This window comes from Scatophagus argus, chromosome 20, assembly GCF_020382885.2.
Source record: "Scatophagus argus isolate fScaArg1 chromosome 20, fScaArg1.pri, whole genome shotgun sequence".
In the NCBI taxonomy this organism is placed as follows: domain Eukaryota; kingdom Metazoa; phylum Chordata; class Actinopteri; family Scatophagidae; genus Scatophagus; species Scatophagus argus.
Window position 1 is genome coordinate 9,134,019 of NC_058512.1, and position 13,531 is coordinate 9,147,549.

The following is a 13,531-nucleotide window of genomic DNA, read 5'->3' on the forward strand; positions in this document are numbered from 1 at the left end:
TTGCAGTAATCTGCGAAGGAGAATGGACATATCCTTTCTAAAGACTGAATCACTGAATTTGGTGATTTGTGGGTTTGTTTCCATGGACACAGTTAAGTGTAGCTGTGGGAAAGAAAAAACAAAACAGAAAGTGTATTGGTATATATGGAGCCTTAGGGTGACCATAAAGGAATCAAAAATAATAATAGTAATCCTAATCATAATAATTGTTTATGTCCAGACAGCCTGTGCAATCTACCAGCCTCGTTTATCAGAGTGTTTGGAAACTTCCTTTGACGGCCTAAAGCTCCAATGGAAAAGGTCTGCACGAGTTAATAGTTTGAGTCAAGCATAGAGGCTGTATTATGTGCTTTTCTTGCAGTTGTTTTGTAAAACAAACAGCCAGCGGCAGTGCTGATACAGCAGATTGTGAGCTGTGGTTTTCCTGGTAAACACAACGACCTCTTCTGCTGTCGTAATCCCTCCTGCACTGCCTGTTGCTTCTCCTCTCAGGGTCACACTTTGTTTGGTTTTTCACTGCTGGATTGTCTCTGGGCTAGGCCGAGCAGACGAGATGGTTGTCTGCAGGCTGTTGCCAGGCTGCCACTTCACCCGCACCAAGCTTGGGAAAAGACAGAAACAGCCAGGACCACTTGGTCCTACATGGCAGGGCTGGGGTTGCTGGAAGGTGTATTTCTTGTTTTGAGTGAGAGGCTGACAGTTGACTCTTTATGGGCTCTTTATTCAAGATCATTGAAGTGCATGCATTTTATGGATGTTTTCTATTTTGACACTGGCTGCACCTCACTATGTAATATACTGGACCTGGAACTTGTGGTGAAAGCACCAACTTTTCAACTTGGTTGGTCTTCCTCTTCAATTGTTCTGGCCTTTGTTAGCAGGCCTGGCTTAGTTTACTGGTTGCTGTGTTAAGTTTATGTCAGATTCTTTATCATTTTCTTGCAGATTACAGATCATGGAAGAGCAGTTGTGTTTGGGCATGTGTCTGCAGAAAGAAAAAAAATGAATGTACAGCTTTTTTACAGCTTCCTGTGGTAGGAGTAGTTACTGCTTTAGAAAGAAAACAACAACGCATCAGTTTAAAGGCAAAAGACTGTTTTCCAGGAATATTGGAAAGGCTGTGGAAATGGTATCAGTGGAATTTGGAGGTTTCATTGTAGATTTGATGCACCAGTAGCTCCAAAGTTCCCAAGTAGTATTGTAACTCCCCAGTAAGTCCTCTCCCCTCTTCTCCTCTTCTCTCTTGTTGTGTATGATAGCTGCTGCTCCTGTCTCGCAGCAGGTGATGATATATGTCTAATGGGCTTTGGGTTCCATTGTAGCATGACACCTTCAGTAATCCTGCCGTGTCAGCTCCACTATCCCTGCCCTGCACTACTCTATCAGGGCTCTCAACCCACAAAAAAATCTAGTTTTTTTCATTGAAGGGTAAGTGATCCCCTTCTCACTATTTTCCTTTCATCTATTTCAAGCCACTTTATTTGTATGCTGAAGAAAGCATACATCTCAGTTACTGTTTCTGACATTAAATACACACTGTTGTGTTTTGCTTTTGCACAGAGGCAATTATTATTGATGAGTTGTGCTGCCTTTTCTTCTGATGATTTATTGTTAGTATACAAATTCTATTATTGATTACTTCAGCATTTAATATTAAACACAGCTCACAAAACAGCGCTCATATCTACCTGTCAATGAGCTACAGCTAAATGTGCATTTGTCTGCTGATTGTAGATCTGAGGAAGACGTTTGACCAGGAACCTCTTGGGAAAGAAGTGTCACTCGAACAGGAAGTGTTGCTCCAGTGTCGCCCACCTGAAGGTATCCCAGCTGCTGAGGTAAGGTTCTAAAAGGCATTTAATTTGTTGGATATTAGATTATTTGTTTGAAAAATATGTGTTCTAATATGCACTTATACATATTTCTCATTGAAATGCAGGCAGTTGTGATTATCCATACTAAACTCAGTCAAAAGTTCTCGCTTCAGATCCAGTAAATCAACTCCTCTGAAAAGAAGTTTATGTAAAATACTTCACTGACTGTTTGGGGTTGGTTTCTACTAAAATATAGCCATCATTTCTGGTGTAACTTTTCGTATAATGGTTAGCTAAAATGTCCAAATCCCACATAATTGCATATTTAGCACATGTATTTATTGGCATGTACTCTGTTTGTTGGTAATGCCACTGGTTGGGCTCTTTTGTGCCACATAAAAAGGGGAAAACTGTGTTGATTGCAGAATTTCTGCCTCAGTTTTGAACCCTGCTCAATTCAGAAGTTGTAATGAAATAACACTGAATACATCTGACATAGTCTGCCACGCAGATAAGGACATTTTTCCACCACTGCCTGGGCTATTTAAGCTGTTTGGGTGTTTCTTGAACATGGGCCAGTCGCTGCATTTTGGTCAGAGGAGAGAAAATTGTAATTATCTGCCGAGGGGAAAAAGAATAAAAGCAGTTGTGTCCCTGTGTTACCTTAGCTCAGCCAATATCTCTTCCCTGCTCTGCTTCCTGCCTGCCCTACAGTAGAACACCGTTATAGCTGCTTTTGAAAAGGCTCAGTTGAGATTGCAGGAACATAAATAGAGGATGAAAGGGTGGTTTGATAGGTGGGGGCCTTTTTTTTTTTTTTGGAGTTGGGGGTGTTGGGACTGAACTCTGTAAAGGCTTGTGATTGACCTGGAAAAGCCAAGTTAAGTGAGTGGAACTGCACAGCATTTATCCCCACTGAAAGTGCTGACAGGCTAAATGGACTAAAGTTTGGGACTGGCACTCGGTAGACTCTCCTTATACAATCCGTGCCTCAGTCTGATAGTGTTGCTGTAACAGCCATATAGTATTGGTGATTCTTCCTGCCTGTCTGAGGTCTCTGTCAATGCAGGATTGGCTCAGTGCAGCGATTAAAGACTCAGCCGGAGTCCAATCATGACACATCTATGCTTTCTGAAACAGAGTTGCTGTGGCAACCCCGATGTACAGTGAAGGCTAAATAGGAGACTTGTCAACATTAATAGCTTTTTCAGTCTGGGTAAAAGTATGAATTTAGGTAGAATCAGTGCCCATTACCAAATGAGCCAACCATTCAGCAAATTAAAGGAAAAATAATGTTTCCTTGAATTCTTCAAGTAAAAATGAAGTGAGGATGTGATGTTTTTACATTTGTAGCAATTCACCTCTTCTAAAAGAAAAATCATGAACAGATTGTTTACGGTTATCCATGCCTGCGTCATTTTCTGTAGTCTGACTAAGAGCAATGAGTGTTTTCTCTGTTTACATTTCCTTCTGTGATGGATTTGAATGTAGTGTGTGTGTGTACAGAAGCACTTTTTCAGCTTATTTTAATTACTCACATTTACCTCATGGTTACAAAAAAAGACAGGACTTCCATTCCACAAGTTGTTTTTTCCTCTTTTCTTTCTAAACTCAAACACAGCTGCCGCAGTGGGAAGAGAGACAAAACTGAATGCAGCTTTTTTTCATCTGTGTTTGTCAGGCTTCTTTTGTTTTTTATTTTGCCCACCAGAGAAAAAACAGATGGACTACGTCTGTGGCTGCATTTGAATCTGCAGAAATACGTAGCAGCCACTGTGAAGGAAAGATCTGTCATCTTTCAGCCACTCTAAGACATAAAAAAGAAAATAGAGAGGATGAGAGAGGCTGAAGGCAGAGGGAGAAGAGCTGTTGAGGTTTGCTGGGGTTGGATCCAGTGGGTTGTTGTCAAGCCTCCAGCGGGCTGTCAGTGCACTCCGTGATTCCTTAACAGGCCTTTGCCTAGTCAGGCAGAGGCTGGCAGGATGGCAGGCTGTGGATGAGCCAGAAACCCCTTCCTCTTACGACACTTTTGTTAAAACATGTGGATTGCCTATGATGGACACTGTGCTGTGTTGCAGGGTTCCAAAGCTATTCTACCATGTAAAACACATAGCCGGACACTCATACTGCAGTTACTGATTGATAGATGTCACAGGCTGGAGTACCAGCTAGGACAGTAATACATCCACATGCAGCAGCGCTCATGATAGCATACTGCCAACAACTCAGCTGAACAAAGAAGATCTGTGCTTCTATTCAGGAGAGGGAACAGTGTGATTGTGGCTTGGAGAAAAACAATGCACCGGTGATGATCTGGAAGGACTTTGTGGTTCCTCTTTTCAAACTACAATATAAGGGTTTCTGTAATGAAAATCTGTCATGTAGATTCACCACAGCTGTCACCATCTTCCTTTTTCACCGTTCACTAAAATGACATTTTACTGAAAGAACTGCTTCCCAGCAGGTAAATGGTTGTTTCCACTGACATTTTCAGCCCTTATTGTTTTTACTTCTGGAAGTTATTTTGTTGAGATCATCTCTAATGCCATTTTTTGCAGCTATTTTAAACAGTGGGTTACCAAAGCAAATCACACACACACACACACACACACATTCTCAAGCCTATGAAGCCCACGTTGTGGAGAATCAAAGTAAGTCAGTCACAATTAGTTTTGATCTCAGATTACAAAGTGGAACTGCGCTATTTGATGTTATCCAGTATGAGTCTTGTGTTCCCCCTTTGTCTACCCAGATTTCAGATGATTTACATTATAGGTTTTCACGATGGCTTACCACAGTAATGGCATTCTGTGATTCTATTTAAGTGGTTTTGAGTCTTTGCTGGCTTTCTGCAGGGATCGTTGCCCTGAAAAACAGAACATTATGCTGAATAATCAGGATTGCTCCCATGATGATACAGCAGCTCTTCATAACTGAACATATAAAACAGCTCCCATCAGACAACTCAGAGGTTTTCTTATTTGGAGTTGAGTCAGAGGTATTTCTCGCTCCTGTTTTTGACAGACTCTTCACACTTGATACATTGATTTCCTGGTGTGCAGATACACCCTGAGTTGCAGAATACACACACACACATACACACACACACACACACACACACACACAAAGAAAACAAGCAGCTGGCATTTATTTTGGCTCTCCTTGTGACCATTACTGATGGAACTTTGGCATTAGGGGACTGAGAAACTGCAAGTGAGGTTTCTGAAATAGCATAAGGATTCAGTCATCTGAGCATTTTGGATGTCTGAATACATTAGACACTCGCCAGGCTCCCTAAAAGTCATTGTTACACGTTTCCATAGCCATGAATTTTTGATATTTACTTAATGAAGAGCAGAAGGAAAATGTAACTGTTGAGGCTATTCTAGGAAGGATTGGAAAGGGAGTCATTTGGCAGGACAGGCTTGGCTCCTGCATTACGTGGGCTTACTTTCTGCCCATGGACAGGGCAATAAAGGTAAAGATGGGGATAGAGGATTTTACAGCAGCTCAACACAGATCCCTCTCTTTGAATACCTCCATGAAGCTCTTTCATGAACTTCTGAAGGGCCTCTGCAGATGCAACAGTGGGCCTCTTTTCATACTGACGAATATGTGGCAGGCTCATAAAATGGACTTAAATCTCCTTTGAGAAAGAATGCAGCTTTATTGTTCCTGTCTCTTTTCTTCTGCAAGGCCTTCCATCTCCATCCCCACTTCAGAGCACTTGTCACAGCCCTGAGAGAAAGACAAGAGTTCAGGGGTGATGCAGCGCTGTGAGCTGCTGAGCCTGTTTCCATGGAAGCAAGATTTTAATTCAGGCATCTCCTCAGTCAGCTGGGGTCCTGCAGTGTTATCATGGGTAACGAGTCATTGATGCTCTGCAGGGTAGAAGCCCTGCTGCCATGATTAAGTCCACTGGCTTTACTGAGAAGAAAGCCATGAAACACAAAGAACTTTACCCCAGTTAGAAAACTAAGTCAGATTAATTTAGACAGATCTGTGAATCCATAGGGACAGTAGATTTTGTTATCAAACTTAAATTATGCTTCTTCACTTTTTGTTATTGACTAAATGTCCCGATAATGACTCTCAGCGTTGAGAGTGATGTTATAAAGTCTCATCTAGCTCAGATATCTTGACTGCGGCCCTTCATGGAGATCCAGCACCCGCCTTTTCCACACATCAAACCATGTAAATGTCAGTGAATACTGTTTATCTTAGGTCCAGTTCCAGTTAATAGGCAAAGTGAAAGCACAGTGCAAACCGCAGCTTGTCAGGTCACCTTGTCAAGAAATAGCTGAGTGTTTCCTCCCAGTCAAAATGGTGTAGTGCTGTTGTGAGAGGGGGTAGGAATATTAAGAGTAACAGCACTCAAGTGCCCAGTGAAACAGGAAGTGTGTTTTTATTAAGGTTACCCATGGGAGAGAAGGTGTCAGCAGGCCACACAAAATCCCTGTGGCACACACCCAAAGATTACCCTTCAGGCAATCACCTGTCAATCATTGCAGTTTTCCTTTGCAGAAGCTGTGATTTACTCCAATGGCCCAACATTTGTGAGCTCTGCTGTCCTCTGTAAGTCACTGCCCTTTCTAGTGTTACATCCAAAGGGTCAGGCCTGCACAAACATTTCCACGTAAAATCTTAGACCCAGAGTGGTTTTTTGGTGCGTATCAGACCACCTATGAGAGAGAAAAGAAAATACTATTTATTAGAGGACAGAGAAGAAAAGTGCTCCTCTAGAAGGATGTAAAGATTTAAACTGACACTAGAAAACCAGATCATCTTATCTACTGAAAACCCTTTTGCTGTTCTTTGTGTTTTGAATCACTGGTTCACCTGCCATGACAGCTTTCTCCCAAAGCCTTGACTTAAATAACTTTGTAAACTTTGTTTGCACTTCCAAACAGGGCTTAAAATGCTTTAAAAAAAAAAAAAAAGAATCACAACCTGTAATCACAAGGAAGGTGCCAGGTTATATTTTTGTTCAACATGTCAATACAACAAGACAAAAATGAGAGGGTTCTCATTTTGGGTTAAACGGTTTATCACTTTAAAATGATTTTTGAACTGTTTGCAAGGAACATGTGAATCAACTCTAGATGTTTTATCCTTGGTCTTGAAGGTTGTATTGTATACCAAGCGATTTCAGACCTCTAGTGCACAAAAACCTCTCCCTTGCTGAAGTTATCAACTAAGCTTTTCTGAAAAGCCAGAGGAGGTTTGGGGGGAGACCAAGGACTGCATGCAGAGAATGTATCACACAGTTCTTCAGCTTGCAAAGCTGCAGCCTTGGTAATGGTTTAAACTCATTTATTATTTAATATTAAACATAAAACAGCATATGTGCCTCTCTGCAGCCAACTTGTACTTGTCCACCCACGTGTGAACATATCAAATAAATTTGGCCTCAAAACAAAATGTACACTTGATGGCAAAAATCTCATGCTCACATCAACACTATCAAAATATAATCATCATTTTTCTGATACCTTCCAAACAGATAAGAGAGAGTGCTGAAAACAAACTACCCACAACTTTCAGTCTGTTGTTCTGTAGGCAGTGAGTGAGTCTAGGAGTCATATTTTAAGAGGCGTATAAACTGTGGAAGAGAAAACAGAGAGAGTTGTGTTGCAGCAGTGAAGTGTCTGGCTGGCCTTGGAGCTTGTTTAAGAAATGGCTACTCTCCCTCAGAAGACTGTCGAGAGCTTTAGGCAGGACTGAGCTGGAGGAGGCCATTACTCCCGGCTTGAGTCTCAGTGATCCGTCTTCTGTATGGACACCTGCAGCAGTAACGACTTCACCTCCACCTCTGTTACCTAACCTAACCCCCCTCCCTGCCTCCACACACAGACACAGACACACACAAAACACTTTTTCCCAAACACATCTCACAACATCACACCTTCGTGCTTTTTAGCTTGTTAATATTTATGTAAGTTACATTTCCATACTTGTCATACAAGCAGATGCAAAGCATATGGCTTGTTGTCTTGTAGTGAGTGATTGAGCAACCAGTTTGTAACCGTTTATGTCACATTCTCCAGGTGTGTCATTCAAGCCTGGAGTGGATATGAGCTGTGAAATGAATAAATTACAATGGATAGATAGTTAGACTTCATTTGGAAAAAACAGAAGAGCTTATAATGTCTTCTCTGTAGAGGAGTCTTGCACATTTCTGTGGAACATTTTTTTCCCCTCCCTGTTCTTCCTTTTCACACCCCTCTACACCCCCACAGCCTGCTGCACATTCTATTTCTGACACAACAGCAATGAGTAATGAATGGTTTTGCCTTGCGCTGGTTCTTAACAAGTAAGTGAATTGTATACAATGTGTTCTGTATATTGGGCTAATTAGTGCTGTACTGGCACACCCTGGCAGAGAACAAAAACATCCTACTCAGTGGTTCCTCCTACATGCCTACATGGCTAGCCAGGTCTGCAGCCAGTTATGTTTGCTAATGGGAGAAAAGGTGACTGCAAAGACATGGAAGCTGCATTCTAGTTCAGGATCTGGATAATGATGTAAACCACCACAATGGGCTCCTCAAAAGTTCTGAAAGATAAATGTGTAAAACTAAAGCTCACATTTATCACAAATCAATTGCCATGATACCTGCTTATAGTTCAAGGTGCAGTCAGACAGATGCTAAGCAACTGTCAAATACTGCAACTGCAGATTGATTTTGGTGCAACTTGGCTGTATTTGGTTCACTTTCAACAGTCTCAGAAGCATCATTTTTAATCGCAGAGAGCTATTCTTTTAAGTTTTTAGAAAGTGTATGCTACCTTCCCAGCACCAAACAGCAGACAGACAAAGCTGGCAACTAGCTCGTGAACATGGTGGGGCATTTAGGAACTAAAGAGAAACATGTTGGTAGAGACCAAAACCAGAGCCAAAAAGAAGATGAATATTGGACTTGGAGAATCAGATGTACACAAAGATCTTTCAATTTTACTCTGTGTAAGCTTTTTAGTTGTTTGCCTTTGATAATTGATAAGGTGATAATACACTCTTTTTTCACACTGCTTGTTTCTGCTGGTCTTGACACTTTCCTCTATTTTGTGCTTAAAATGATGCAAAATATGCAAAACTTGAACTTTCGTAAAACTTCTTTCCTTCTGGAGAACAATGTGTCTTCAGTGGTGACCTTGTACTGTATTGCATAGATAAAAAGTTTCTTTTGGTTTATACTAGACTGAGCCCTTAATATCTGAACTTTTCTACAACAACAAACAGACTGGCTTCCTGCATTTACAGCTTGCTAAGCTTTTTTTTAATGTTCCAATTTATGTGGGTGATATGACTCGGTATTTTTCCTGACACTTGTTGAGCATCAGCTGAAAATGCTTTAAATCCATAAAAAAGTACTTGTGCACAATGCACTGTGGTCTCAAAGAAATAAAAACATGGGCAAAAGAAAACTGCTTTTCTCAGTCTTGCACCTTAGAGAAGCCTTTCAAAGGCAAAAGACCTTTTCATGAACCATTATTTCCTATTTGGTCTCGAAATACAGACTTCAGAGATTCCAGCTTCTATGAGACTGAGTTTCAGTCTAAGTAAAAGACAGCACCACTCACATTTCGGCTAAAAACAGTATGTTTACAGGCCATCTCTGGCCTCTTCTGTCTGCTTGACCACTTGAATGAATTAGGGCTCTTGTCTTTAGTATTTTTCTTCAAACCATATCCTGCTCTGTGAATTTTCCAGAGCTCAAGAGATGAAATGCTGTTTCTTCTCAGTCAGATGTCTTTCTTCTTGTCTCTTCTCGTTTTAGTCTTTGCCTTTCCGTTCTCACTCTTAGTTTTCACTTCTTCAAGATAAAGTCACCTTTTTGTTCCTGTTTTTCCTCTATGCCCCCTTCCTTGTCTTTGTGCTGTCTTGTTTTTTCTTGCCTCTCAGTGATGATGTATCATATTTATTTTGTCACACTACTGACTATCTCCTGCATGTACACCTGCTCTCCTTCTCACTCATCTGTCTCCTGCTCCTCTCTGTCTTGCACCTACTTGTCTTTCTTTTTTGTCTGTCTCCTTGTCTTCCTCTCTAGGTTTAGCTTTCCATCTGTCTTTCTCTTTCTGTCACTTGGCTGCCTCCAATGAGACAGGAAGACTCCCGCTCTTTATGACAGCTGACATGTGGCAATTTCCCTTCGTTAATGACAAGAAATGTGCCAATTACCTCTCCGGATGTTTCGCTGCCAATCAGACGCTAACGAGCTGCGAGTGTGTGGCTGTGTTTGCATATGTGTGCAAGTTTGTGTATCTCTGTGTGCATGTTTGAGTCCGTTGGCATGAGGGAAAGTTGGATAACTGCTATATGAGATGTAGTCCGCAGCTGAATTTTAATCATTTAAAATCTTTTCAGAAGTGTGGTGTAGAGATTGGCTTACCTTTTCATCTCTGGTTTTATTAATGAGTCCCAATTATAGTCCCTACGGAATAAATGATGTGTGAACTGTTGCTCACTTTTGCTCTCTCTCTCTCTCACACACACACACACACACACACACACGTTTCCACTTCTGACATAAGTTTCTACCACTTTCTATCTCTCGTCACTCTGTCTCCCTCCCACCTCTCCATCTGCGCTCAAAAGCTCTTTTGTTCAATTTTTAATTACCTTCTCATATAAAAGTGCTCTTGACATCTGAATGCAGTACATTTGGAGGGGCTGCCTGTGTGATTGGTGCAAAATTGGATAACCTCCTCTTTGTATGTCAGTGTCAATCTCCAGTCGAAGAACAGACCTTTTACTTCCTAATGCCACTGCTCAATGCACACTGACGTGAGCATTAAAAGACAAAATATTTATCATGTCAGCAAAAGCCACCGTTTCTCTTGTTTGCATCATCTTTATTTGTTTTATTTGATTTGCGTTTCCTCACTTTTCATCATTACGTAGGGAACAAAGGACTCGCAAAATGGCAGTCAGATCACTGTCAAATCTTTGTTCTCTGAACATGAGGGCTCTTCTCTCTGGCCGTATTTGTCATTTTTATTACTTTCATTCAGTATTAGAGATTGATGGTGATCCTTTAAAACAAAAACACACACGCAAAAATCTATGGAGGCCTTATTCAATAAATACATTGATGTATTCACTGTGATCACTGCAGGCATCTCGCAATCTATAATGATGTAGTGTTAATAGTGCATCATGCATAATTCACAGCAATTATTTACTTTATGCTTGTGTGTGTATAATAACAGGGCTTTATACAAGATGTTTTAAATCTTGAAATGTCAGGGATTAAAATGTCTCTGGTATCACCAGAAGCTACTGTTTAGTGAGTTATTATTAAGTTCTTCTGGTGCTCCACCTCTGAAAGTCATGACAGATGTCTAACTGCCACCTCAGCAGATGTTACAACAGATTAGATGCAATGAAATTAAAGCTTAAAGCCAGTTCAACAGCACAAACCGAAATATCTAATTATATAAACCTTTAACACAGGCTTAGCTTTAAGTTGCTATAAATTTTCTCAAACTGAAGAGTTATTTGCACCATTCCTTCTTACTGAACATATTTTTACCTACGCAGATTTAAGTTAGCTGACAATGACAATTTTCACAATGACTTCATTGCTGCCTAAATGGCATTAAGGCATATCTACTGTTAACACAGATTAGATGTGTGTCTTGTGTCTTCATACGGAATCTCTCATTGACTTGTATAATATTAAAGTTGTTTTCCTTATGCGTCTGGTAATGAATTAAATTGAATCATTTAGGGCTAATATGAAAACATGCTTTTGTTTTTGTGCGGCAAGAGATGCTTATAAAGCTGTAGCATCGGGCTGAGGAGTGAAGATGAAGTCCAAAAACAAGCTGAGTGAGTGACATCGCCAATGACGTCATGCGGCACTTTACTGCATTACACTTGTGTGTGTGCGTGTGTGTGAGAGAGAGAGAGAGGTTTAATTTCAGCTTGTAGACATCTTGCAAGGGGAATTTTACCCGTTCTGGCTCCATGAAATTGATTTAGCTGGCACATGTTTATGCAGAGAAACACACTTACAAGCTCCAAATCAGCAGAGAATATACATCATGCTTGCAGAGGTTTACTGTAATGCTCTGCTGATATGAAGTTTGCATTCAGTGTTTGTCCAGATGTCAGTTTGTCATGAAGATGAGCATCTTATAAGCTGCACAATGGAAATGCTGTATGCATTGATTTGAAGAAGGGTTAGGAATAGGTTAAACACAAAAGATTTTAAGTACCAGTGAAAATATTTTTTTCTTAGCTTAAGACATGTGTCCCCACTGGATAAAAGAGCCGGCCCTGTTGCTGAGGTGTGACGCTGATGGCATCTTTGATATCTGTCATCTCGAGCTAACACAGACATAGTGAAGCTGGTGATGCGTGTAACCCAGAGCAAGTCACAATCAGCCTATCTTCTCTTTTGAGAAAGTTCTTACAATGCTGGTCTTCCAACAGTGGCCAGTGTGTTGTACACATCTGCACCACTACATGGTATTTCTGTGTTGTTTCTTTTGAAATCCAACAACAGTGAGCCCACACACTGTTTTGTCTTGGCAGGCCTTACATCAGGTTATTCCCCCACTTTTTTGTTAAGATACTTTATCTCTCATGAGAAAGACTATTTATAAAAAAATCCTGCTTATCTTTGCTTGTACTGCTCCTCAGTGACTTTTCTCTTATCAGGCAATGCTCCTCATGGGATATCACAATACACAGGAAGTTAGTTATTTTCCAGGCCGTTTCATCACTGCATAGCTTCTTTGAAGAAAACCAGAGAACCAGGAAATATTTTGAATGAGTGTAGCTGCAGAGCGCGAGTCGACACGTGTTATTCTTTTCCAAACCTTTACACCCCTTGAAGAGAGAAAGGATCTCAGTGATTTGGAGCCAAATAAATGATCTATATGGTCCTCTGTTCTGTGATAGTGCTAGGAGTTCAATATCAGTACCATTTAGAGAAATGAGACTCATAAGGAAAGGTCAGGGAGCCTCTCAGCTTCAGGAATTGTGGAGAGTTTTCTTTTCTCTGTTGTCTGGCAATGCTGCTGTTACTGTAGTGCTTTGTTCTTGGGGGAGAATAAAAAGAGCATGATAGATATTGACTTTTTGTAGCAGGACCTCAGAGACATAAACAATTGTGTCTCTAATCCTGGCACTCACTGCTATTTGAGAGGTTAGACAGAGACAAAAAAACTATAGCTGTTTAAACACTTTTCTGTGATTTCTCTGCAGTTTAATAAGGTCGACCCGTCTTATATCTTCTCTCACAGGTTCTGTTTGAAATAGCTTTCTGTTTTCTCTGAGCTGTCTGTCTACTCTTTTTCATGTTGTGCTTTCTTCTCTTTCTACTTCCCTTCTTTCTCTTCTCCGCAGGTGGAGTGGCTAAAGAATGAGGAGGTCATTGATCCAGCAGATGACAGGAACTTCTACATCACCATCGACCATAACCTGATCATCAAACAGGCCCGCCTCTCTGACACGGCCAACTACACCTGTGTGGCTAAAAACATTGTGGCCAAGAGACGCAGCACAACTGCCACGGTTATCGTCTATGGTAAACTATGCTCTTATCACACACAGTCCATGACATCCAACATCTCCTGACCTGCAAGCAGTGGTCCTCCATACTGGCTAAATGAGGGGTCAGTTAAGTCAGACACCAGTGAAACAAAAGGAAAAACTGTTGAATTCTTCTAGGAAGTCAGCTGAATTCAAAAATAAAACAAATTTC

The 13,531-nt window shown here is 40.9% G+C and overlaps 1 protein-coding gene across 2 annotated transcripts in view; it reads left to right on the top strand.

Moving 5' to 3' along the window:
• unc5cb (unc-5 netrin receptor Cb) overlaps positions 1–13,531 on the top strand; it is a 106,779-nt gene that overhangs the window by 72,110 nt on the left and 21,138 nt on the right. For both annotated transcript variants that reach the window (XM_046375554.1, XM_046375555.1), the window contains exons 4-5: positions 1,735–1,838; positions 13,174–13,354. In XM_046375554.1, coding sequence (XP_046231510.1) covers positions 1,735–1,838; positions 13,174–13,354 — 285 coding nt within the window. The remainder of the gene's footprint in view (positions 1–1,734; positions 1,839–13,173; positions 13,355–13,531) is intronic.